The 26,378-nt window shown below is 39.0% G+C and overlaps 12 protein-coding genes across 12 annotated transcripts; 4 read left to right on the forward strand and 8 right to left on the reverse strand. All coding sequences in view use genetic code 12, as the record gives it.

Annotated features, from left to right (window-relative positions):
* Window positions 1–425: 425 nt before the first annotated feature.
* Window positions 426–2,006, forward strand: RRD1 (peptidylprolyl isomerase RRD1; the record flags this gene model as incomplete). Its single annotated transcript, XM_064997662.1, has 1 exon — window positions 426–2,006. The coding sequence occupies one exon, from the start codon at window positions 426–428 to the stop codon at window positions 2,004–2,006; it is 1,581 nt and encodes a 526-aa protein (XP_064853734.1).
* A 360-nt stretch (window positions 2,007–2,366) lies between these two features.
* Window positions 2,367–3,575, reverse strand: LEU5 (coenzyme A transporter; the record flags this gene model as incomplete). Its single annotated transcript, XM_064997663.1, has 1 exon — window positions 2,367–3,575. The coding sequence occupies one exon, from the start codon at window positions 3,573–3,575 to the stop codon at window positions 2,367–2,369; it is 1,209 nt and encodes a 402-aa protein (XP_064853735.1).
* A 609-nt stretch (window positions 3,576–4,184) lies between these two features.
* On the reverse strand, window positions 4,185–5,516 carry DASC09_040650 (tRNA threonylcarbamoyladenosine dehydratase; the record flags this gene model as incomplete). The annotated part of the gene is made up of 1 exon (XM_064997664.1): window positions 4,185–5,516. The coding sequence occupies one exon, from the start codon at window positions 5,514–5,516 to the stop codon at window positions 4,185–4,187; it is 1,332 nt and encodes a 443-aa protein (XP_064853736.1).
* Window positions 5,517–5,724: 208 nt separating this feature from the next.
* Window positions 5,725–6,257, reverse strand: DASC09_040660 (uncharacterized protein; the record flags this gene model as incomplete). The annotated part of the gene is made up of 2 exons (XM_064997665.1): window positions 5,725–6,165; window positions 6,255–6,257. 2 exons carry the CDS (start codon window positions 6,255–6,257, stop codon window positions 5,725–5,727), a joined length of 444 nt encoding a protein of 147 aa, XP_064853737.1.
* A 235-nt stretch (window positions 6,258–6,492) lies between these two features.
* On the reverse strand, window positions 6,493–8,295 carry DASC09_040670 (leucine-rich repeat domain-containing protein; the record flags this gene model as incomplete). The annotated part of the gene is made up of 1 exon (XM_064997666.1): window positions 6,493–8,295. One exon carries the CDS (start codon window positions 8,293–8,295, stop codon window positions 6,493–6,495), a length of 1,803 nt encoding a protein of 600 aa, XP_064853738.1.
* Window positions 8,296–8,967: 672 nt separating this feature from the next.
* On the reverse strand, window positions 8,968–11,361 carry DASC09_040680 (alpha,alpha-trehalase; the record flags this gene model as incomplete). Its single annotated transcript, XM_064997667.1, has 1 exon — window positions 8,968–11,361. The coding sequence occupies one exon, from the start codon at window positions 11,359–11,361 to the stop codon at window positions 8,968–8,970; it is 2,394 nt and encodes a 797-aa protein (XP_064853739.1).
* A 478-nt stretch (window positions 11,362–11,839) lies between these two features.
* DASC09_040690 (uncharacterized protein) lies at window positions 11,840–14,620 on the reverse strand (the record flags this gene model as incomplete). Its single annotated transcript, XM_064997668.1, has 1 exon — window positions 11,840–14,620. The coding sequence occupies one exon, from the start codon at window positions 14,618–14,620 to the stop codon at window positions 11,840–11,842; it is 2,781 nt and encodes a 926-aa protein (XP_064853740.1).
* Window positions 14,621–15,349: 729 nt separating this feature from the next.
* Window positions 15,350–16,231, reverse strand: DASC09_040700 (TLC domain-containing protein; the record flags this gene model as incomplete). The annotated part of the gene is made up of 1 exon (XM_064997669.1): window positions 15,350–16,231. The coding sequence occupies one exon, from the start codon at window positions 16,229–16,231 to the stop codon at window positions 15,350–15,352; it is 882 nt and encodes a 293-aa protein (XP_064853741.1).
* Window positions 16,232–18,201: 1,970 nt separating this feature from the next.
* DASC09_040710 (uncharacterized protein) lies at window positions 18,202–18,693 on the forward strand (the record flags this gene model as incomplete). Its single annotated transcript, XM_064997670.1, has 1 exon — window positions 18,202–18,693. One exon carries the CDS (start codon window positions 18,202–18,204, stop codon window positions 18,691–18,693), a length of 492 nt encoding a protein of 163 aa, XP_064853742.1.
* A 2,570-nt stretch (window positions 18,694–21,263) lies between these two features.
* Window positions 21,264–22,364, forward strand: DASC09_040720 (uncharacterized protein; the record flags this gene model as incomplete). Its single annotated transcript, XM_064997671.1, has 1 exon — window positions 21,264–22,364. One exon carries the CDS (start codon window positions 21,264–21,266, stop codon window positions 22,362–22,364), a length of 1,101 nt encoding a protein of 366 aa, XP_064853743.1.
* Window positions 22,365–22,780: 416 nt separating this feature from the next.
* Window positions 22,781–23,932, forward strand: DASC09_040730 (uncharacterized protein; the record flags this gene model as incomplete). Its single annotated transcript, XM_064997672.1, has 1 exon — window positions 22,781–23,932. The coding sequence occupies one exon, from the start codon at window positions 22,781–22,783 to the stop codon at window positions 23,930–23,932; it is 1,152 nt and encodes a 383-aa protein (XP_064853744.1).
* A 521-nt stretch (window positions 23,933–24,453) lies between these two features.
* Window positions 24,454–26,304, reverse strand: DASC09_040740 (ferroxidase; the record flags this gene model as incomplete). The annotated part of the gene is made up of 1 exon (XM_064997673.1): window positions 24,454–26,304. The coding sequence occupies one exon, from the start codon at window positions 26,302–26,304 to the stop codon at window positions 24,454–24,456; it is 1,851 nt and encodes a 616-aa protein (XP_064853745.1).
* Window positions 26,305–26,378: the final 74 nt, after the last annotated feature.

Here is a 26,378-nt window from a genome sequence, read left to right on the forward strand (position 1 = left end):
ATGTGGCGGGAATATCCTGTTTGATGGTTTATTAGTATATAGAAGGGATTCTGGTCTTCTCAGGCTCAATGAGCGATACTGCTCCTCTCTGCATAAGGTTTGGCCGCATTCAATCCCCCCACCTATTATAGAGAGTGCAGCCCCATAAAGTCTTCTTTCTTGCACTCACTATTACCATTTCCAGTAGATAAACGACCGTTACCAAGCATCTCTGGCTACATCAACAACTATTCCCCCAGGTTGGCTCTACTACCAACAGAGGAAAAAAAAAAAAAAAGTATCACGTGGGGTACACTCTCACGGGTGTTTTAGGGTGGTTTTTTTTTGCCTCTTTCCCCCAGCAAAGAAGTCATTGATGAGGGTGCCAATGATCATCATGATATAAAACGATAATAATCAAATATATATATTTATAAAAGTGCCAAATGTTAGACCCTCCCAAGATATTCGATACCTTGGGGAGGCACCCCAACTTCATGGAACCCAAGAAACGTATCAATGACACCGCAGGAACCGAAAATTTCCAACACTCTGTGGCGTTGGAGCACATTGCAAAGTTGACCAACCAGATCTTATTTTTGACCTCTTTGACAGAGTGTCCTGAAGGTCTATTGGATCCCCAAATGCTGACAAGAACAAAAGAAGACGCGATGATGGCCCCAGCTGCAAAATCTCTGCCTGCGCCCCAATTACATCATGATAACCGTCCGCTCGCCCCAAAGTTTCCCGATGACCACGGCAGTGGTAGCACCACCACCACCACCCTGCTTGATGAACTTTTGCAAAGAATTGACGACAATGGAGTGACAATGATGGTGAAATTGTTACAATTCCTCAACGAACTAATAGATGAGACCCCGCCACTTCCTGGGCCGCGGAGATACGGTAATCCTGCGTGTCGTGAATGGCATACTAAAGTTGAATCACGGTTAAGTGGCAAATTGCATGAGTTAATCATTGATTCACAACTATACACTGGCCCCAATAAAGAGAACTACATCATGGAAATACAATACTACATTCAAAATGCCTTTGGGTCGAAAATTCGCCTCGATTACGGAACTGGACATGAGTTAAGTTATTTGGCGTTCATTGGGTGCTTGTGGATGAGCGATGTGCTATGTCATATGGACGGAGTTAAATTTTTGATTATATTCAGTAAATACTACGATTTGGTTCGCCGGTTAATTGTTTCTTATACTTTAGAGCCTGCGGGATCGCACGGGGTATGGGGACTCGATGATCATTTCCACTTTTCTTATTTGATTGGGGTTTCGCAAATGGTTGATATGAGCGAATTTGTCGATATTAATTCAATAACCCCTTCCCAGCTAGAACAGCATAAATTGAAGAAACAACGTATGCAAGCGGTTATCATTCCCTCTCCTGATTCAGTAATGGACAGGCGGATGGTTGACCATTTCAAGCTTAAGAACCTTTATTTCAATTCGGTGGCATTCATTAACAAAGTCAAAAACGGCCCATTTTGGGAAACTTCCCCAATATTATACGATATTTCCGGGGTGAAATCCTGGAAAAAGATCTTGATCGGCTTACAAAAGATGTACAGGGTCGAAGTGTTGGGGAAATTCCCGGTGGTGCAACACTTTTGGTTCGGAGGGGTTTTTTTCCCTTGGTTGGACGTCAATACAAATGAAGAGTTGGAAATCAATGATACCCTTGTCGATAAGGAAACTAGCGTCCCGAAAGAATCGAGCAATTCCCAGGAGGAAACCTCTTCAAGAAGCGATCGAGTATCAGATAAGCACAAACTTCAAATGATGAATCAAACCCCTGGGGATTTCAATCCAGTAACTATGGCGCCAACCAGTGGTTCTAATGCTTCAACAATGAATGCTACTACTACCGCTCCTTGGTTGGCCACTCATAGAGGCATGGTTAACCAAAATGTCCATCCTTCTGTTCGTCTTGGTAGAGTTCCTGGAAGAGATACCAGTCTGTTTATACTTCCGCAGACTATCAAACGTCAACAGCCAAAGAGATGAAGTGGTATTTCCGATCATTATGGAGACTATAAGTGATGAAGTTTAGCGTTATGCGATGATTTTTATGAAACTGATGAACCAAAAAAGAAAAAAAAGATGATGATTTTGTTTTCATTCTTTTATTAACTATTTAATTCTATCCATTGCCTCTGGAAGTCACAGATCAATTTTTATACTCTTTTAAATAAACAATAAAACATGCACTTTTATCATGGATTGGAAAAAAAGACAACAATGACTAATACAAAAAAAAAAAAACTAAAAATGACAATAACATGAAGAAAATCGAAAAGCCTGGAGATATTCATTAAATATAATAAAGATAATAAAAAAAAGTCATGACATATGAAAGTTCCATTTTTAAATTCCCAAGAAATATTTCATTCTTTCATAAACAAAGAAGGAGCAGGCAACCATTGGAATCACCTTAATGTATCCAATACTTAACCCAACGTAAAACCCTTTGAGGCCTCGTTCGCCGTGAATGATTTTGGCCATTTGAACCATCGAATAATATTTACCATCATTGGTAACCGCACCAACCTGTAATCTTCTACGGATCACTTCGAATGGATACGATGCGGTCTGCGATACTAGCCCTGCCACCCCACCTGCTATAAGTTGGGCCCATGCTTTCAAAGGCGGTCTATGGTCGTGAGATTCCTTCTGCATTGTGTTATTTGTAGAACAATTGGAATAGTCGACCGTGAACTTCGATAAGATCTTTGATCGGAAAATGTCATGGACAAAATCGTGGGTCCAAAAAGATACCCCGGCATAAGGGATCATTCCGATGATAGTTGGGGAAAACCCTCTATAGAAATTTGTGGTCCCCAAAAGCTTGTGGTATAATTTGGACGATGATATTGTTGCTATTTTGGAAGATTGATATTTGGTAGGCTCGTTGATAATCGAGGCAAAAGTGTTTAGTAACCTGCCATTCATTATTCTTTTTTGGGGGTGTTGGTCGCGATACTTTGTGTCGAATGCCATTCTGACCCTAAGTAAATCCAAGGGGTAGGTACAAAACACCGATATGATCCCGCTGATGGACCCTGCTAGTAATCTTCTACCATTGGTCTCGTAAACGTCGCTGGGGATCAACAAGTTTCTGATCTGCTCGTAGGCAACAAACTTGATCGCGGCATAAGGGAAGATACGAATAAGCGTGACCGAATGGCCTTGGAAAAACCCCACAAACCCATCGTTGTGGAAGATCTTTTTGGCAGCCTTGGAGAGCCCAAAGTACGACGATGAGAATTCTTTAAACTCGGGGTTGGATGTCTGGAACAAGATCTTGATCCGGTCAAGAGGGGCGATCAATGATTTGGCACTGCACCCGGCGATGCCTCCAGCAAGGGCTGTCAACGTCACGTAGTGGAGCGACGTCTTATCAACATTGTGTCGGATGGCAGTTGAGTTCTTGGTCGAGGCTGCTATTATTGTGGGCTTGGTGGCGGTCACTGCCGGATGTTCTATATTATAGGAGGTGAGTTTTGGCAGCTGTTGTGGGCTAGAAGATGGTAGCGAAGCGTCGTCATTAAGGTCTGTAGATATCGACGGCGACATGGTGGTGTGTGGTTGAATATATGATTGTTTTTGTTTTCCTTCTTTATTTATTTATATGTGTAGCAAGAACCGGTTTATGAGATGGGGGCCATGAGGAATTGTCGTTCTGTTATGGTGGTGGATCAGAAAATGAACCAATAGATAAACAACAAATGAATGTAAAGGAAAGGAAAGGAAAGGAAAGAAGAAGGACAAAGAGCAGCAATACAAGAGATAAAGAAGATGATAGGATTGTTTTAGGTTCAGACGGGCATATACCTGGCAAGCAATTGGAAGTCTTTTGGAAGTTGACTGGTTCTAACAGGGCAGGGCCTCTGGTGGGGAGAGAAGGGAGTTAAAGGGCAAATGGCAGCGGCGCATTTATTAATCATCTGAAAATATTTTTTTTTTTAGTGTGGTCGGAGTGCGGCTAGAGAAGATTGCCCATATAACCTCTTTATCTTCAACTGTTTCATTAGGAAAATTGTCGTTTTTTTATTTATTAAATATTTACATTTTACAATTCAATTCACTCTACAAAATTTGGACACTTAAATAAATCACAAATGATAAGCCAATAAATTAAATAATCCTCAAATAACAAGAAACTAAACCGTAACATTCTAAAATTCAACGGAATTGCGAATAATATTCCTCTTCCTTGAACCGTTTTTCCACCAAATCAAGCACCTCTTTGCTGTAGACATCTTCAACACGCTTTCCACCATTCAACACCTCTTGCTCATGGTATTTTTGTTCTTCTTTTGTCATCAACACCACATTCTGGGTCGATAATTCTCTGTCAGGAAGCCATCTGGATAAAGTCAATCTGGTGGAGTAGCCAGAAATTGGCGATTTCCCTCTAAACACTTCTTCAATGATGTATTCGACATCCCTCATTGAAATTGGTACCACCTGGCCCTTGCCAAGTCTTGTTTGTTGACCAGCTAACGTCATCAACACTGAATCATAAACCTTCATCCGGTTCTTACCTTCAATCACTTCAATAGGATACCCAGCCACTGACGCCAACAAATGCGAGACAATTGTCAAACCAAACATCCCAGGCATTGGTCCCAAAACCGGTAAGATTCTCACTCTAAAGTTTTGTAACGCACTCAATTCATCAATTTTCCCCTTCTCATACTCATCATCTGGTAATGGAAGTAAGTTGGCCTTACGAGGATCAGGTTTTTCTGCAGAAAACGCTACGGTGATCCCGGTGGCAATCCCTCTTTTCTTCAATCTTCTTCTAACAGATTTCATAAGCGCATCTTCTTCGGTCACTCTGATATCCCCAATATTCATCCTGGTAGGGTCGCTTTTACACGCCGCTCCTCCACTAGAAATCACCGGGACTTCGTTATCGTGACAATATGCTAATAAATCAACCTTGGTATCAATATTGTCAATACAATCAATGACATAGTCTGGTCTTGCCCCGTCTTCTAGTAGTAATCTCTGGGCATTATCCATGGTCCATAACTCATTTACCGCCTCGATCTCCACCCATGGGGCAATTTCCAACAAATGGTTCTTTAAAGTGTCGACTTTCGAAATACCCACATCTCGAAGATTGGCCACCGCATGACGGTTCAATGATGATAACGTCACTTGATCAAAATCAATCACCTTAATTTTCCCCACTCCAGAACGTACAAGCATCGTGGTGACCCAAGAACCTACACCACCAGCCCCCACCACCACCACATACAAGTCTCGTATCTTGGCCATCCCTTCATCTCCTAAGAATGCGTAGTTTCTCGCGAGTTGTTCCTGAATAAGATCCTCGTCGTAATCCTTGATGGTTTCATTGATTCTTTTCAATGATCTCTTCGAGTCTGTGAATTGTTCTTTGGTGTTTCTGGCTTGGTATTGATGGTATAATTCAAAGCATACTGAAGTTAATGCCGCAGTGGCAATGGCAGTGATACCTATAGTTCTAAGATTATTATCAGACATTTCTAATTATTTTGACCACACGATAAAACTCAAGATTGGATCATTATTGACGAGCAAAAAAAAAAAAGAATTCCCAATTAAAAAAAAAAAAAAATTTGCATCAACTTTTTTTTTTTTTCATGCATGCAATTTCCCCAACATCGATAGATTGTGGTGATCTTCTGTATTATTATTACAATTACTATTTAAAAAAAAAAAAAGGATGGTACTATCTAAAAGTATTAGCTAACCTAAAGAGTGCACCGCTTTCAAAATCAAAAATAGAGTTCTTATTTTCTCCACCAAGCATCAAAGGTTGAATGTACAAGGAAGGACGAAGAACTCCTAGAGCAGCTATTAAATGTGCGTTTCTGCCAATTGATGGCATTATTAGCTCAGGATTCTTGAAATATTTCGATTCATCATCACCATATACCTCCTTAAAGATCCCACGAAGTCCTACTTTCTCACTATTAGTCAAGTTTTGAAATTGAAGTGCATCAATAACTCCAAGTACTGAAAAAACACCCTTAACTGGAGTTTCTACCAAGTTCAATTGTTGCAAAGTTTTCAATCTTCTAAGACTTTTGAAATCGGTGACTTCATTAAAGTTCAAGATCAATTTAATAATCTTTACTAATAGTTGTTGACGAACGACGTTCCTATTGCACTACAAACTGCACATCATACTATGTCTAAATCTGAGACAATTATCTTTACCGCTAGGCAGAGCTCTTGACATTATAGATCCAGTATCACCATTGCTCAATATATTCAATTGTTATCCTACATTATTATTTATTTGACCACGCGATAACTTGGGAAGGATCATTGGCAAAAAAAAACTGCACTTTTGCATGAAATTGACCCCGACATGGTTAATTTGGTTCTCTTACAGCAAAGTTGAGCTCAAAATCGATGTATTTATTAAAATTATTGCATAAATTATTAGTTAGCTGATATAATCTATCTCAAGAAAACCTTCCTCCTTCTCTTTTCAACCAAGCATCAAAGTTTGAATATACAAAGAAGGACGACGAGCTTTTAGAGCAGAAACTAGATGCCTGTCCCTCTCGATTAACGGCATTATTAACTCGGGATTGTTAAAATAATCACATTTTGCAGTACCATATTTTGCTTTGAACAACCCGCGAAGTCCCAATCTTAGAGTAGTCAAATTTTGAAGTGCATCAATAACCCCGAGCATAGAAGAAACACCCATAACCGGGGTTTCTGCCAAGTCCAACTCTTGCAAATTTTTCAATCTCTTGAGACTTTCAAAATCGGTGACTTCATTAAAGTGCAAGTTAAATTTGACGATTTTTGGCCAAAGCAAATCACCAATCTGTGGAAGTTTATTTTTACCGATTTCAATATACTTGAGATTTTTCATCTTATTGATTGGTTCAAGGGAGGTTATTTTATTTAAAAAGAAATCAATGAATTCTAAATTTTCCAAGTGCTTGAGCTGAAAGCTCCCAAATCTCAACAGTGTCAAGCCATTACTTTTCATATTAAGGCTTTTTAAAGAAACTAAGTTTTGAAAATTCTTTAAGTTCGAAATTTTGTTGTCTTCCAAGTCCAATGAAATAAGATTAGCTTGCTGCTTGAAATCTGAAATGATCTCATCTATTTCATTCTTTTTTAGATTGAGCAGTTTAAGACTCTTGAGACTTTCCAAATTTTCAACTTTAGTAATGTTGTTTTCTGCCAAATTCAATTCCTCCAAATTTTCTAACCCATCAAGTTGTTCCATTTTGGTAATTTGGTTATGATCCAACGCAAAGTATTTCAACTTCTTATGACAATTCACATTTTCGATTTTAGATATTTCATTCCAACCCAAATCAAGGCGCTCAAGGTACATGAAATCATTCAATACTGGAACGCTCTTGAACCCATAATGCTTCAAAGTAAGGGATCTCATGAATTTCATTTCAGCCCAATAAGGACTCGACAAAGTTCCACACACCAAAATCTCTGTCAAATCGACATCTATTTTGTCTTTGACCTTAATTTTTGGGGCAATCCTCAGAATTATCTCATCTTTTGGTTTAATGAGCTTCATAATCTCATCTTCAATAACCAACGGAGTGATGGAAAAACTTTGTAACAAAGGGAAATTGGAAATGGTCAAATTTTCGATTTCAAAATCTTCCTCTCTGTAGATAAGCACTGTTTCCAATTTTGGGGAGTTCCAATCTTCGCCATTAAATCTTCTCATACTATTTTCAGAACAAAAAGTTTGTAGATTAGGCAACTGGTACTTGACAGGCTGAAAGTAATTTGGCGCTTTTGCACCACTGATGTTTAAATTTTGAAGATTAGGCAATTCAAATGATTTGCTAATGTCGTCAAACCAAGATAAATCAACTTCAAGCGTCTTAAGATTCTTGGTTTCAAGCTTCCCAATCAAAGGACATGCAACTTTCAAATACACCAACTTTGTCATGGAGCTGGAGAACGCCGAGATAGTATGGATCTCTTTCTTGGAATAATTACCACTTTTTATTTCTAGCTTCCGGTAGTGCTCGAACTCATTTTTTTGGAAATTGGTATCTTGACCTCTCGTCAAGTTGTTGATGGTTAAGCATATTGGATGTTTACCGATTTGGTCGAGACTGGCTTCATCTTGCTCGTTGGATTCACTGTTGGGAACGATCTTCAAATGGTACAACGCCACCTGTTTGGCACATTTAACTAACAATTTGTCATTAGTGGCTCTAATGATCTCAAAAAGGGTTCTCTTGTCGACTATCTCAAAGATCTTGATCACCAATTCTGGAGGAAAGTTCTTCATGGTGGATGGTTTGTTTAATGGAAGGCAAAAGACAAAAGAACAAGAAAGAACAAACAAACTGAAAAAAATTAAAAAGTAAAAAATAAAAAGTAAAAAGAAAAGGAAGCGAAACAAGCGCTGGTATTTAGATAAATGGGAAGCTCGCATGTCCCAGCTGGACGGGTCCTTAAAGTGACATCTGCATTGGTGATCTTGCTAACGCTGTAAGGATAAGTGTACACTTACCCTTCACTTAAATGGACCATTCAGGAGGAGTTTGTCACAAATTGTCACTACCAAACACATTATTGCCTTAATTTAGTGTCTCCTGAGTCGTAAAATATCATGAACCATAAAATATCCCAAATCTTGAGATCTACCGTGTCTGCTCCTTAGGATTGAGTGAAATACTTTTAGGTTGCAAGTAACTTCTACTGTATACAGAGCCCTTCAGGATATTAGCATCCAATAAGTAAATCAAGCACAATAAATATATTATATCAAAAGCAAATCATTGCAAAAACAAAGGAAAGAGAAATGCACCACCAAAGGAAACAGAAAAACAATGGATCAATTCAATTCTATATTTGTAACTATAACCATTGTCAATTATATAATCTTTTTGAAAAATCCACTGCTAAATAATAAGGAGGAAAATAATGATATTATAGATCTAATAGGACATTTCAAAACTCACACCGAAACAATCCCTTGATCTTGTGGTCTTCCAATACCACCTTCCACAGCATGAACAACTGGGTTGTTCTGGGTCTTCTTCGAGCTTGCAAAGAAAACATCTGGAGGAGTGATGGTTCCCAATGCTCTAATGGCCCGGGTGCTCAAAAACTCAAGTCCCAATTCAAAACTCGCATTAACCCAGCCAAACCCTTCGGTCGCCACCCCTTTGAAGTCTGCCCCTTGGTTACCGTATTCGGCATCGACTCTATGTGGGTCGGTAGGCTTAGTAACATCGTATTTCTCCACCACAATACCATTGTAGTCGACAAAAGATTTAGTCATGATATATAACCAACGATACACAAGACGACGGGCGACATCACCAAACCCATACTTGGCGAGCCCAACCCACGCCAAAATTTGTTGAGGAGCCCAGCCATAAGGATAATCCCATTGACGATTTGGTCTATCCAACGAGATAACTCCCCGTGACTTTTCAGTCCCTGCGACAAGTCCTCCCAATTCTTCAAACTTTGACAAAGATTTCTTCACAAGACAATCGGCCTGATATTCGGTGGCTGCACCACTCCAAAGCGGCCAGAACGCGGTTGCTGATTCGTACTTGGTTTGCTTGTGGGTTTTGATGTTATAATCGTAGAAAAGGGCGTGTTCTTCATTCCACAAATATTTGCTCATGGCATCTTTTCTTCTAGCGGCCCTGCTCAACCATACCGCACTGGTTTCCCCTTCCCCAAGCTCATTGATGATATGATCGTCAAACTTATCCCGGATAGTCTCTGCAATATCAACTTCATACTTGTATAATAAAGAATTCAAATCAACGGTACACAAGCTGGCAGCACAGCCATCCAAACGATAACTGGTGTCATGACCAGACTCACGAACCGCACGATCATTAGTGAAATACTCGTCCAATTCAGGCTCTGAAATCTTTTGGTCATTGTAAAGTTTTTGGAATTCTGTAAGACTGACTCCGCGCTTTTCAGCATATGGACTTAATAAAGCATCGAAATGGGTCGATTCGGTTTCTGGAGGAATACCTAACCCATCAGGATGGTAGCATGAAAGACCGGTGGTCACATCGATTCTAGGTTCACAAGTCCACACCGTCTTGTATTCTTTAATTGCTGCTACCATGGCCCGTTCCAAAAACTCTTTGGCAGCACCAGGGTTATCACCATTTTCAAGCAACTTGTTGTAAACTTTTATAGCCATGTCGGTCAAAAATGGGGGTTGCGATCTACACAAATAGTACGATCTATTAGCGTTTAAAATTTTCCCGTAGTGGTTAATTTGAAAAATGAAATGTTCAACCATCCCTTGGGCTAAATCCACACGATTATCAATCAAACATCCAAGAGATATCATATAAGAATCCCAACCGTATAACTCGTTGAAACGACCCCCTGGCACCACGTAAGGAAGCCCTCTGAGAGTAGTCTTCGGTTTTTTGGAAGCATTCTTGTGCTTTTCGTTCACATCAATAAATTTCGAATTGAACAACATGCTAGCATTATTGGAATCATCGTCGTCGACCACAGGAACTTCTTCCATTGCCAAGGCCAACAACCCTGGCTTATCATTGATAGATTTTACGTATTCTGGAGTGATGACATGAGGTAAAATTTCAATCTTCAACTTCTGACCCTTTTTTTGGGCATCTTTCTCAACTTTCCGGAAGAATTCAATTTGATCGGGGCAATTTGGAGGCACATACACTCTAGTATATTCCGCAGGAATTTTTGTGTCGTGCGCCATCTCCATAATGTTATCCTCGCTAACACGACGGGTCAAATTATTCCAAAACTGGGTGGAAATCAATCTTTTCAACCGTCTAACGGGATTCTCGTTCAATCTTGCTTCGTCCAAAATCATCTGGTTGCGTCCCATTCTCTTAGCAATTGTCAACTCTTGTAACAAATTAGAAAGCATATAAGTGCCCCTAATGGCGTACTGGTTGTACCCGTTGGAGTTGGCGGTACCTAGCTTCAATACTTTAGGTCCAGTATCTTCAATAGTGATCTGGTGGTTTTGATCAGTGTCCTCGTTCTTCAACAACGTTTCAAGAGTCCCATCAATGTCGCTAATAAGGAAACGGCGTGACCCATAGGCCATATCATCCTCACTGGACCGGCGTTTTATTGGATAGTCGCTTTTGTGAAACTCACGATGACTAGAGTCTTTTTCCATGATTGAGTCATCGGCAGAGAAATTCCAGGCTGGAGTGATACGAGGCAAGGTACCACTAAAAGTTCTGCCTCGGATGACTTTCGAGTTTCTGAATTGCTTCGACGGATCGGTTTTTGCCCCATAATACACCTCTGGCGTGGAAAACGGGTCCATATCGTCGCTTCCCATGGATAAGTTGCGTGAATGCTTTGCTGTCATGGCAATATTGTACTATATTGGGTGGTGAGAGTAACGATTGCTATGATGGTGGAGGAGGAAGAGGAACTGGTGATGATGTGTTTTTTTTATGGCTTTTTTTTTTTTCCTCACAATGTCCGACCGACACACTAAAAAAAAAATGAACTAACAAAAACGTTGGTGGAGTTAACCGTATATTTGCGGGGAGGGCTTTTTTGTTTTATATTGTTGAAGCATGGTTACTAAATAATATATTTAGTTATACCAATATATAATACAAATGCTTCTCATTCTCGCCGTCATCTAGATAATCCCAGTGAACTGCCATAACCCCAGATTATTATATTTGACAGCACCGAGAAGTGTGGGGGTGGACAGCCGTAACGGTGGAGGAGCAGCACGACAACACTACTACCTCATAATATAATACAAGAAAAAAAAAAACAAATAAAATAAGACTATTAGTACCTATGAAATGAAGAAAAATGAAAAAAAAAATTCACCATATCTCACACATAACATTGTAAAAGGTGACAGCTCCCCACCACCCAACTGCCACTATCCCAATCTTACGATCCACCACCCAGCAATTGAGTGGAACCGCAATCATATAAAATATCAAAACCACAAACAACCCTCCGCCAGAGATGACCAAACTACGGCTCACCTCAAACACCATTTCAGTTTCTCCTTGCTGTGCCATCACTATTATACCATTGGCTCCGATTCCAATCAAGATGTAAAGTAAAGGACCCCCAAAGCACGCTCCTAGACCAGTCATTACTAGCCCCAAATTGGCAAATGCAATGTTTGAAACAATGTCCCCTATAGAGTTCCCGAGAGCAAAAAGTGTGAGCCCCAATAGCGAAGGGGAGATGGAAAATAATCCCCCTATCCGTGACAAGATTCGAATAACGAGCGCTGACACTTGAGAAATCCAGATGATTGAGCTGAAGAATCCAAGGAACGATGTCAAACCACAATAAAATTTTGAAGAAATCAATGAAGGTCCTCTAATATCAACCCGCTTCACATCATTATTATTCATAAGTCCATCTTCCAAATCCCTCTCAGTTTGACATTGTTCCTTCATATCACCATGATTGACCCACAATGAAAAACAAATAACATTAATCAAAGAAACAAACAGCATTCCCAATACTTCATACTTTCCAAAGTTTGATCCCCACACTCCTGTCCCTATCAACCAAGGGGTGACTCCAAGCTGGATTCTAAGAACCTTCCGATGAACCAGCGCATAATTAGGGGTGATCTGATTCTCGGGATTATAGCATGGAACCGTAGCTGCCAATATAAAGAATGGAATGATATTAATGTAGAAAAGATAACCTGTCAAAAATTTCTGGAACAACCAAAGTTCTTCGTAAGTTGGGTCTGATTTTTGGAGAACACGAACGAATGGCAATAAAAATTCCATAACTGTCGTTGGAAATTCATCATTTTCTTCCTCTTCTTTTTCTTCTTCCTCATCATCATCTTCTTCTTCGTCTTCTTCCCTCCTTTCATCAGTATATGGCGATATAACATTTATTTCTGGAGTTGTAAATCCTTTGCTTGAAGCTTTTGACATTTCATTAACACTAGTATATTTATTTGATTCGCCATTGCCGTCATCAAAATTTTCCAACAAAAAACTTCTCCTCTGTTCTCCATCTCTTGCACTTTTATGATTAGGTTTTATGCTTTCTTCTTCCTGTTCGTCATTGAAATCAACAAGTGAACAGCGAGGACTTGGGCTGCGACGAGAAAAACTTTCACTACTATGGCTGAACATTCCATAACTTATTGGCAGTAAACCATCAAGATCAGAATTAGAATCTCTAAAACGGTGGTCTGGTATGTTGGTACCCAAATTTGGGGATAACGCAAGGATGTCAATATAGGATAGTCTCAAATTTCTCGGCAATTGCTGTAGTTTGTGATCCCTGGATAAAAGTCTGGCCTCTATTAGCAACCTATTCCTTGCATAATTAGAATCAGTTAGTGGTGAGAGCGATGTTGACATGTTATCGTTCCTGCTAGCGGCATAAGACGATACAGATGTATTGACTCGTAGATGTTTTGGTCGAATGTTGGTAGCCGAACTAATTTTCGTGATAGAAGGGCGCGGAAGGAATAGGGGTTGTGGGTCAATAAAGCTTTGGGATTTTTGTCCTAGCGGAGGTCTATTTGATTCAATAGCTTTATACGATTCATTCGACAGATCCGATATCAACTGAGTATGAATTGTTGGTTGGTCTGATATTTGTTCTTGCATAACATTAGTATCCAACTCTGGTAATTCAATATTATGAATAACATCTTTCATTTCATTATTATTCTCAGAAACTCTATAGTGGGGAGAAATACTAATTAATTCATCCCCACAATTTACAATCCTTATGTCAGTGGGAATATCAGTGGGAATATCGGGGAAAGTTTCACCCACCTCAACTAAAGGGTTATTATCGGCAGTCCAAATTTGATAAGCTAGATATATGGTGTAGCCTAATACCATAGAAATGCATTCATTAATTGTCAATTTACCGTCCAGAATAAACCAAATGGCAGCTCCGACAAACACACTAAAGAGCATGAGATCCAAAATAAATTCCTTTTTTCTCATATTGTTCCAGGTCTGTTTCTGTTTTCCAAGGTGATCCTTTTGTAAAATACTTGAATCTGTGGCACCCAAATTATCTACGACTCCATTTAAAATACCATCTCCTTCTTCCTCTTGGAATATCTTTTGTTGGGCTTCTTCTTCTTCTCTTTCTTCCTGCTCGTAGACCTGGTCATCCACAATAGAAAATGGTTGAATTATCCCCATCAACCCAACTACCACACTAACGCAAAGAAACGCCAGGCCTAACAATTCTCCTAAAGCCAAAGTGGTTAAACCACCATGGAACGAAAGATATGTACTAAGTAGATCTGGAGCAGAATTCCCAAGCGCAAGCAAGGTCATCCCAGCAACTTTATCTGAGACTTTCGCAATCCGTGCCAAATACGCAAGATTGGGGCACAAAAAGTCCAGAGATGTGATACCAAGAGTGATAAATAGGAATCCAAGGGCGATTAAATGCAATATGAGCTCGAAGTATCGAGAATAAGTTGTGGAACTGGTGGCGATGGCAGGACCCTCATCGATACTGTACGATCCAGAAATCAGGTACATGTAGCAATAGCCTAGGAGAATGATCATTGGTGGAGCAATAACGGCAAGCAAGAAGCTTGGTGTACAGCTAGAAACATTACGATTTCCACGAGAAACTGGCATTCTTTTTCTTTGTTGTGGTTGTGTTTTCCCGTTTTGTCAGTTCTGTTGCAGTTTTGTGATTACCGGTTGAAATTGTGACAGGAAAAAATGATGGTGCATTGAATAAAATTCTGCGACAATTGAATATGGCTCTCATTGCGGTGACAACTTGAAATAACCAATTGTCTATTAACGTTTTACCTAAGCAGTCGCAGTATTACCAGAGTAAATATTATATATATATCCATAACCCTTAGAATTTTTATCTAGGAAGTCGCTCCTCTCATTAGCGGCTGATTCGGAAATGTATATATTGTCTACCATACTTTCAAAACCAAGGATTGAAGATTTCATCAAATACATTGATATTACTTATATCTCATATTACAAAAAAAAAATGAAACTTCTATTGATTTCGGTGTGGTATATATGTATATATTTGATGAAAATGATGGTGAAAATCCAATGAACTGATCATTAAAGTAAAAACAGTTGAGCATTGCTTCAATCAACAACCGTTCTTAAATAACTATGCTCAAAAAAAAACGAACATTCAAATAACAATCTAGTTAAGAATATGAATAAATGAAACACTCTATGCAAAATGACTTTGAAACCATGATTGTGAATATTATCATCATTTTCAAAAGAACAAGAACAAAAAAGAGCTTCAAAAGTAGAACCATAAAACTTCAAAATGAAATAAAAAAAACCACAAAAAAAAACAAAAAAAAAACTCAATATTTCTATTTAATCCTCCTTCTTTTTCCCCTTAATGGTTTCTTCATCTATCTGCAAACCGGTCTTTTGACCCTTCATCATGTTTTGGATAGTCTTGATGGCAATTTTGGCCATCAAGCTGAACCAGTAAACATTAAGAATATCCAACACAAAGTTTCCTGTCAAAATAACTGCGGCAAACAAGTAAGGGAATCTTGGGTCGGTGTGAGTAAGCCAGAAATCCCAGGCTAATTGGAAAATCCAGTACCATCCCCAGCAAATCCGCACGACAAAGAACAAGATGATCAAGATTATATTGTTAATGAGGACAAACTTCTCGCTAAACACTCCTGGGAGTTTCAAGTCGAACCAACGGATGTTCAAGAATGGGGTAGAGATTTCAAACAAGAGGAACACTGGGGCGTAAAACAAAATGAATGGATTGTAGGCAATGAACGACACAAAGAATGAGATCACCCCGTGGACCGCAAACCCAATCCCAAACTTCCGGATGAAATAAAAGGCGTTGATCGCATCCCAAAGGAAGTACCCACTGGCGGCGGAGGCAATGAGACCACCGTAAGGAGTGTAGCCAAAGATCCTATCTTGCTTGAGAACTGGGTCATTGAACATTGGGGTGATGAGAACAAGTATTATAAGGCACTGTATCATTGACACCACATGGACGTGGAAGTACGTCTTATCCTTAGATTTCAAGGCGTCCCATTTTTTGGCAGAGACCAACAATGGGGATATTATATGAGAAGCAAAGAATATCCCGGTGTAGAACAAATAAAAGAAGATGAGTTCGTGAATATGGGTCTGAAGAGTGCCAAACTTGACGTAAGGCGCCACATATTGGTCGACAAGAGGAAAGCGAATGATATCAAGCAAAGGGTCTTCGTAGGGCATGATTTAGTATATGTATGCAGTGGGAGAAAGGATGTGTTGTTACTCAGGGTTTTGCACAATAATGTTTTTTTTTATCTTAAAAAGGTATTTTTGGGGTTGCCAATTGGGATGCTGGTCAAAAGAGGGTATGTATGTTTGCCTGATATATAAATATATATGATATATATAATATACAACACGATCTAATTTGAAGAAAAAGGGAAACTTGTTTCTTTTGGCGTATGATTTTTTTTAATTTTTTTACTTGCACCAACCACCGGAAATTGCCCATTCCCACCACCAAAAATGGTTCATGCCGACCCCTCGGAAATCTTCTTGCCACCGAATTTTAATTATCATACCATCACACGTCGCACTTTGATCGTTCATACCAACCAGAAATAAATTGATATTGAATATAGGATATATATTACCTAGTCTTCCAACCAGGGGAATTAAAATTTTTGATGCTGCTCCTGTATTCAGCTACAGTATCTCAGCCTTACTTACTATTTATATATAAAAGAGGCTCATAACCAGAGCCGAATTCCGACTTTTAATGTAGCTTATGCGCTTCAGTTTTCTTTGGTATTTCATATAACCTCTTTTGATTTTGGAATTTTCTTTGTTTCCAAAAAGTCGCGATTGTAAATTTTGTATACAATTACCAGTATCCCTTGAGACAAATCCACAGGACCCTTTCAGAACCACCACCAGAGTTTTTTTTTGTTTTTTTTTTTTTGAGTATCGTCCTTGACTTTGTAAGTCAATTGTTCTTTCTTACTTAAGTTTGATCTTTTGCATAGCGATCGAAAGTCATTGCTATCTTTAAGTCCATGTTAATAATTCAAAGATGGCTTCATCGTAAAAATACAGTTTCAGTTGAAATCGAGTTTATCTTTATACTCCTTTACCGACTGGAGTTATTATTGCCTCAATTCCTATTAATATAATTCTTTTTAAAGTCCATGTAGAAATACGTTTGAGGCTAAATTCCCAAAGCAGTAACAAATATGTAGATTGCTGTTGATTTGCCTCTCATGTTTGTTAAGGCTTCCTTGAGATTTTGTAACAGAATCCCTTATCAATTGTTCTAAAAATTCTTCATGCGAAGATACTTATGACCTATGGCTCACAAATACCGTCTAATCGACTATCAAGCATTTTGTTCCAATTTCTTTTCCACCAGCAGTTTGCAAAGGTGTAACTTCCAACTCATCATCTTGCATGAAAATTTCATCGTCTGCATCCATGTTTCTGTCAAATCAATATCTACCTTGTACCACAGAAATACTTTTGCATTATCTTAACAGTCGCGTAGTGGCACTTCAGATACAATTGAACTAAGGTGCGAATCCATCTTATGGCTGTATACCGTACATTCGTTCCAGCTATAGCTGCAGTAAGGGAACTATTAGAAGGTGCGAATCGATTAATCCTGTTGCGATAGTACGACGGCGAAGACAATTTGCTGATGGGAATAAAAAATGTGAAAAAGCGCCTTAAAGCGGGAATTCCTAAGTTACAGCAGATTAGCGGAAGTTTAACTGTTTTGGTCAGTAAGGATAGTACTCAGCCTTATTTATCAACTCTGTTGAAGAACAGTGCTTGAAAAACTTTGTGAATAGACATAGATATTTGTCAAGAATAACCTGCCATCTTTTGGAGGGAAGGACAAAAATGCAATCTAAAATCTCAATTTGATTGTCACTCTTCTTAGACAGCGTGGCTTATAAAAAAAAAGTGTTATTGATGGCGCAGATAACATTTTGTGTTGCCGATACGATCGTAAATCCAACGGCTCTTGGCGGCACTTCCTACTTCGCAAAGAACTAAAGTCCAGTGACGCCATAATGAAAAATTCTCTTTTTATAGTTTACACTAAAATTATGAGCATAATGTGTGTGTATATATATATGCGTCATTCCATATCTTGTAATCTTTTCTTTCTCTTTTATAATTTGAAAATATCATAAACAAGTAGATTTACGATGTCCTCTGGTTCTTCAAACATATCTTCTTACGGTGCTAATCTAAATTGTGGGAGTTTCAAAACCTACGTTTCGATCCAGAATACAAGTCAACCAATTCCTATTGAAACTCTTAACTTAGCTTACAAATGTGGGGTGTATTATTCCGCTAGCCAAACTGATGATGCCCAAAGCTTGGATATCCCAACCAACCTACTTGCCAACTCTAGCCAGTTCACCGTGCCATCGCCAGTGATCGCCAATTCATCGTACTTTGGGTATCAGTGTAATGCCAATTCTTCCTCGAACTACTCCTACTACTCTTCTCTTGAATCAGGAGCCAACAATAATCCATTCCCATATGTCGATATTTATGAATGTGGCCAAAATTTTTTCGCGGACTACCCAGGCAAGCATAACACCGAAGAAAGCAGTGGGGTTTCATTAAAACAGGAAAACTCTTTGATCTTGTCATTTGTTTCATTATTGGTGTTATCCAGTCTTTTCATTTGAATCTGGATTGTTTTATTTTTTTGTTTTTTTTACATTGTTCATTCGGTTTTAAGTTGATGTTTATGGATTGCTAATAGATTAATTTGAGAAATAGATACACATGATGTTTTTGAATCAGTACTGTAAATATCACTTCATGTATTCCATGCTACTGGTAGCGAACAGCTGTTATAAATATGCACTCAGGGCATATTTATGGAATTGCCACAGGTGAAATAATAGTCTACACTGTAATAGTACTATAGAGTATAGATTATCAACACGACTAAAAAATTGCAACTAAGAGAAGTTAACTAGTAGTATGACTCGACACTCAACAGACTTTGACCGCCAAATCTAATTACTCGATCATCTTCCTGAAGTTTTACTACTAAACCAGCAATTCTCACATACTCTGAGGTGAAACCATCGATATTTTTCCCATAGTGAAAAAAAAATGTGAATAACGAAGAAATGATTCAAATGGTAAAGGAAAAATAAATCATATTAAAAACTTACATCATCCGACAAAGTTTCTAGTGTCCAAGTAATAAGCACAACCTCAGATTTTTTCTCACTGGGGGAATCAACCAATTTATGTATATGAAATAAATTAATTATCATTTTAGGTATTAAACATACTCAAGCTAGTACAATTCAGTTAGTAAATATATATGGTCTAAAAACAAATGAGACAAACTGCCCACCCATAGACAGCATCCAATGTTAGAGCTCAACTTCTATTAATTATTGCAAACACATACTGATTCTTCTTCTGACATTTCAAGGAAAATTAATGTAGGTATACAATTAGCTATTTATTTATCAATGATAACTGAAAGTAAAAAACAGGGATCTTTGCTGGCTACTTTTAATAATTAAAAAAAAAAAAAAAAAAAAAGAAAATGGCTTGCTTGATCTATTTTAATTAATAAAATAAGAGTTTTGCTATAGTGTCTACAATTTTCCATGGGTGATTTTCTTGCTCATGGATAACCAAGTGCCTGATCACTATTGTTCCCTGTAGGTACATAACAGAAAGTTCTGCAGGCCTAAGAAGCGTACATTGAAAAATCCTTCAGGCCTAATCGCAAATATCACGATTGCATTGCAAATATTTTTGGCAGTAATTAATAAGCACTAGTTGGTAATTACAAAAAATATGGACTTCCGAAAATTCTTTATTTAACGGAATTGATGCCATATTATAATTAAGGTGACTATATAGACGTCAGTAGGGCAACACTTTCTCATGCTGATAATCATCGTCCAACTGTACTTGGAAATCAGTGGGCGATATCATCATGATCATCAAGGAAGATATTCTCGTGTAGCTTCTTCAATTGTAGGTATTGTTGGTTCTAGGTTTGTAATTGGTCTATATATCCCATGAGATATAGATTTAGGAACTGGGGTGCATTAGTAATAGTAATCAAATATGATTTGATGATAATTTCGTGAATATACCAGCAGTACTCTCCACCAAAATAAAAATGAATAGAAACTAGTATCCTGAAGATTCTCCTTCCAGAAGAAAAGATTTTTTTAGAAACCCTGGAACGAATGATTATTTTTCTAGTGATCCGCATCTGGGATGCTCTACAATAAAAAATAATGCACCATAGAATGTTTGCCTCAATAAATTAGATATAAGAGTGATGTAATAATTACAGATGCGCCAATCTAATATTTTTATTGTGAAGATTGTAAATTTGTTTACAAAGTCTATATACTAATGGCATCTCCATCAATTCCGTAAAGCTAAGACCTTCTAAAGATTTGCAAGGTATTATTTTCTGGAAGAAATTAATTTTTCTAAACTAAATATTGCATAATACGTACGTGCCATGTATAATTATTATTATTGCTCTTGTTGTTGGCCACCAGCATTCGTTAAACCAATACATGGGGTTATCATTGCCAGACCAATCCCACCGAAACCATTGTAATTGTGATCTATTTGATATTACTTTACCCTCATTATTTTCATTTTGTTAGGGGTTGTGATACTAACAACTGATATTTACAAGTTGTAATCCACCATAAGCTGGTGTAAACAACTGTAGTGCATGTTCTCTAGTTACAGGTTTTCATGTTGCATCAATTTGTTGTACTTGACACCCTACAATTGATCTTGAAAGACGCTATAGCATAAAGACTTTGTTTTTAAAATAAAATGGACTAGCTATTGCCACATGTTATTATTTAATTTAGGTAATATCTCACTCAGTAATTTTTTCTATATATTCACTAACCGATGCGGTACGTAAGTATAATAATTTCCTTGTTGCAGTGTCCTATTTACTTTACCTCTTTTTTTTTTATCTTATTGTTGCTAAAATGAAATTTACTGTATTCACAAAGAGTTTTATTCGGATATTGCAAAACAGAATGAATAAAATGTAGTGCTATCATATATGTATGATCAGTATACTGGATGATAGAAAAAGGCAAAGTCACGAGACCTGTCAAGGTGGCTACAGGGCCGCCCGCCCCACATATATTGGTTGGGCATCATCTCTCCCACATACAAATAACAAGCAATAGTCAACTATAACAACCGCATAATATATTTATATTGTATATATGCCATGGCGGTCCCCGTGAGAACTTACCAGCCGGAATTATCCCAAGCAATCAACAGAGGGTTGGAGGAGCCCCGGGTTGCACAATCAGCAGACGAATCATCATACTTCACACACAACAACCCTCCTCCGTACCTTGGTAGTGTTGAAAAGTCGGTCCAGGATTTCTTGAATATTCATGGTCGCTGTAATCTTGTATTAATCACATCTGGAGGAACCACTGTGCCGCTTGAGAACAACACAGTTCGTTTCATTGATAACTTCTCTGCCGGGACTCGAGGCGCGATATCCGCAGAGCAGTTTCTTGACCGTGGGTATAAAGTGATCTTCTTGTATCGTGAACTCAGTTTCATGCCATTTCTCCGGCATTTCACTACGGACCCTAACCATGAGAATTTCTTGGATTATGTTGATAACCGCCATCTAGGGATCAAGAAGGAATACACTGAGAAGCTCCGCAAGATCCTTGAGCAATATGATTACCACAAGCAGCATCACAATATTTTGACAGTTCCATTCACCACTGTCAATCAGTATCTCTACACATTGAAGCTGATTTGTGAAACTTTGGCAGGGCACTACGAAGAAGACACTTCAAAGGTGGCGATTTATCTTGCGGCGGCGGTAAGTGATTTCTACATCCCAGAATCAAAGCTTCCAGACCACAAGATACAGTCAGGAGGAGGAGGAAGAGGAGGAGGAGAAGGAGAACAAGAGTCGCAAACTCTGGGACATATCATCTCCACCGCGAACAGCGGTCTAACGATCTCATTGTCCCCGGTACCAAAGTTTTTGGCACGAATCGTTGATTCTTGGTGTGGGGGCGCCATGGTGATCTCATTCAAATTGGAGACTGATGATAATCTCTTGTACAGCAAATGCACAGGGTCGTTGAGCAAGTATGGCCAAAGCTTGGTGATTGGGAATCTTCTTCAAACAAGGAAGCGTGAAGTGATGTTTGTGGATAAGGACGAGGACGGCGAGTACCGGCACGTGTGGCACCGGTTGGAAGACCATAACCGGGGAGGCACCAAGACGGTGGGGACGATCGAGGAGGCATTCATTCCGTTGGTGGCAGAGTTGCATCGTCGGTGGGCCAGGAAGTGAGGAGCACCGCTGCGGATGGGCAATTCTGTGTTTCCGCGTTTTTTTTTTTTTGTTACTTTTTTCGTGTTCCACCAAGAAGATTGATCTTCTCGGGGGTCATTCTGAAGGTTTGCTCACTGTTACTTTTTTTTTTCTTATTTTCTTTTAATTTGTCTATTGCTTTCTTGTGGGGCACTTCATTTCTTTGGATCTTTTGTGTATACCCTTATCACCTATAGTTGTTATCATCTGTCCGTCATCTGACATCGCAAATTTCCCAAGAAGAAAAAGAAACGAGGAAAAAAGTCTGGGCATCTCAAGGACATCATTCTTCGATCAACAGAAAAAAAAAACAATATTTTAATCTCTTTTTCCATAGTGAATCAAGTAATAAAGAAAAAAACGAAAAAAAAAAATCAAGTTCCTATGTTTTGGCGATGATACTAATGTACCATGACCCTCTTGCCGACTATAAGTTGCCTTTGATCTCGGATATCCTCCCACTCTTCATCAATACTTCTCCGGAGTCTCCGGCACCACCGGCTTGGGCAGTCCATCTTCACGAAGTGGTGTACTGCTTGATGTTGTGCCATCTCATCTATTCAATCACCGGAAACTTTCTCCAGCGCAAATTTGGCACCGCGGTTTCTCACAAGAAATCCAGAAAGGATCCTGCAGTCTCCAGGGGAGTGGTGCCCATCTCTAGGCTCCAAATATCGAACGTCAAGATTCAAGCAGTATCAGTTATCATGTGCACGATATTGATAGTCATCGCGTTGCCACTATATTATGATCCACTTCTCAACCAGGTAATCTCTCCTAATCGTCATAATCGCTATCCTACCGATGGTAGCGATACCAATGTTGATGGGAACAAATACACCCCTTTCTCCGGGTTTGCCTGTGCTTTGTCCTTGGGGTACCATATGTATTTGATGATTTGTATCCATTGCCAGCTTTCATTCTTACATAGCTTCTTCTTTGTCTATCAGTTGGCCTATGTTGCTGGTCATGTTGCTTTGATGAACCCTTTTGGTCACCAGTACTTGTGGAGGATCCTCTTCATGGACTTCACCTCGGTGTTCCTCCATATTCGATGGTTTGCATTGATCTTCCCTGATGCTTTGCCTCGTGCAATGAGGGTCATCAATGACGGTTTTGTAGTGGTAACTTTGGTGTGCTGCAAACTTATGGGCCATTTGTGGCTTGTCATCAACGTTATCCAAGATATGTCAGACCTCCACCTTTACCAATGGCCCCCAATACTCTTACTGATATCCATGACGGTTTGCGCGTTCTTGGATTTATACTGGCTCGGAATATTAGTACGAGTCATGAGCTTTGAATATTGTCCCATAATGTGCCTGTTCTTCAGTGATGAGAAGACCTCTGCCGATGCCAACTGTATCACCATCAATGTTGTCGATACTAGCATCACCACTGCCACCAATCCAAGCAGAATCAGCCCTTGCACCACCCAATATTTCTCGAACTTGCAACCTGATAGCGTATTTAGCAGTAGCTTGTATGCCGATGACAATCCTAGTGATGCCGAAAGTTATAATGGATCCATTAGTGATGGCCAATAACAATGTGTAAAATATATGTAGAATAATATTTATTACAGGTAGCTTTTATTTTCTTTTTTGTCTTTAATCATTTTTATTTTTTGCTTTGTTTTAAATCACGACTAAATGGCCCTTTCTGAGAGAAAAAAAATTGTAAGCTAGTAGTTTACTCATTGACCTTCCTAATTGGGAATGTCCCGCGTGTATGGAAAATTGGTTGTGTGCCCTCCAAGTGCGACAAGACGATTCGTTAGATCAATGCGACGATGATCTAACGACTTTGTCAAGGTATACACGATCCAACTTTTCATCGATATTTTATATCCCATTAATTTATGATTCTATGAACCAATTATACATACATATACATATATATATATATAAAAGTGTACCCATAAATGATGAATGTCAAAGAAAGGTGAGCAGATGGAAATTTCAAGTATCCATTATGACAAGAAGAAGAAGAAGAAGAAGAAGTTTAAAAAAAAAAAAAAAAAACGTAAACTGATGTAAATTCATGTCTGCAGTGACAAATATATCAATCATTCAGATCCTAATAGTGATTCATCAAATGCATTATTTTGAATCAAAATATTCTTCAAATTCTCAATCATTTCATCCTCACTCAACGTGGCGTCGTCTTCATTACCAAAGCTGAAAATGGTATAAAGACCATATAAGGCAGTAATGACACACAAGAACATCGCGAAGTAACCTTTAGCGGTGAATCCTGGTGGCAAAAATGACGGCTGAACGTTTTCATTATCCAAATTACCATAATCCTTGGTGTTTCCTGCGGCATTCCCTTGATATCCCATCCCCACCGCATCACATACCTCCTTGAAGTTATCACTCAAGTACTGGGTCTCTCTTAAAGTCTCTGGGTCTTCAATTAAGGTGATGGCCAACCCCTGTTCCAAGTGCCAGTCAACATGACAATGGAAAAACCACACCCCAGGGTTATTGGCTTTAAACCGTAGAACCATATACCCATTGCCCGCCACTTGCACGGTATCACGAAGCAAAGGATAGTCTGGGAACGACTCGTGGTCGTTTTCATCATAATCGGTAGGATCTTCAAACTCTGGGGATTTTTGGATCACTTGGAAAATGTGCCCGTGTAAATGGAATGGATGCTTCCCATCATCGTGGTTATTAACAACAATCTCAACAATCTCATCTTTTTGAAGCACAAAACTATGGGTGTTACTCCCATAAATCTCCTTATTAAAAATTTGGTCTTTAGGAGCAGAAAGCACCGTGGCAAGGGTTGGGACTTTTGGTGGCACATAAGTAATGTTATTGAATAATGCATAGTTAACCCCATTGGCCAAGTTGAGCATTTCCACATCAAGAACAATTTGATAATCATAATCTGGCAAAAGTGGGTATTTCCCAATAGGAACAAGGGTGAAATCATCGACCGGCTCGTTTCCCTCAACTGTATAGTCAAAATCAAAAGATTCTGGCAAATCGGCATCTTTATTGTACACCATCCAGTTTGTTCCAGTCAATTCTAACTCTGCAGGAACAATATCCAACATCGATTCGTCGAGTGCTTGCATAAAGCAAAAATTCTTATTAGGGTTCACTTCTTTGGTCTTTATCAACACCCCGTACCGTTGTGCTGCCGTCAAATACAAGCTCTTGGTGGTGGTTGGCTCGACATAAACCCCATCAACTTCCACCACCGTCATTTCATGATCTTCAATATACAAGTACTGTGACACGAACCCTGAAACACTGGCAATTCTCAAAAAATACGTAGTATTAGGCTTGACTTCCCAAGTAACGTTTCTAGAGTCGTTGAACAACGCATTCTGTGGCACCGGCTCGGCACCGGTAGGATTATACTTATTCAAAAACTGTTTCATCAAATCCTTATGCGAGTCATGATACCAGTCAGAAATCGTCAACATCACTTCCTCATCATATTCAAACGGCATTGGTTCTGAATCATGAATGATAAGTGCCCCTCTAAGACCATCCAAATACTGGTTCCCGGTATGTGAATGGTACCAATAGGTTCCTGATTGTGAGTCCACGGTAAAGTTGTATAAATACGTTTGTCCTGGAGCAATTGGACATTGGGTCACAAATTCTGGACCGTCCATGGCGTTCGCACCATTTTGGAAAAGACCATGGAAATGTAATGAGGTATTGGAGTCTTTAAGACCATTGGTCAAGTAAAGTAGGACGGTATCACCTTTTGTGATTTCGATGGTCGGCAATGGCCAAGTATTGTTAAAACCAATCACAGTTTTCTCTTTAACCCCATCTGGGTTGGCTTTCAATGCTGTGACTTCGTAATAGAAAGTATGGGTGGTGGCAGCCGCAGTAGCAACAACACCATACATCACCATCACAAGAGTCCCAAAGTTTGCAAGACGCATTGTGCGGGTTTGAGAGGAGAGCACTCTTGTTGTTTTTTGATAAGATCCGCAATCAAGGGATCTAAAATCTTTAC

The sequence above is a fragment of the Saccharomycopsis crataegensis genome (genome assembly GCF_037102585.1).
Source record: "Saccharomycopsis crataegensis DNA, jcf7180000000084, whole genome shotgun sequence".
NCBI classification, from domain to species: domain Eukaryota; kingdom Fungi; phylum Ascomycota; class Saccharomycetes; order Ascoideales; family Saccharomycopsidaceae; genus Saccharomycopsis; species Saccharomycopsis crataegensis.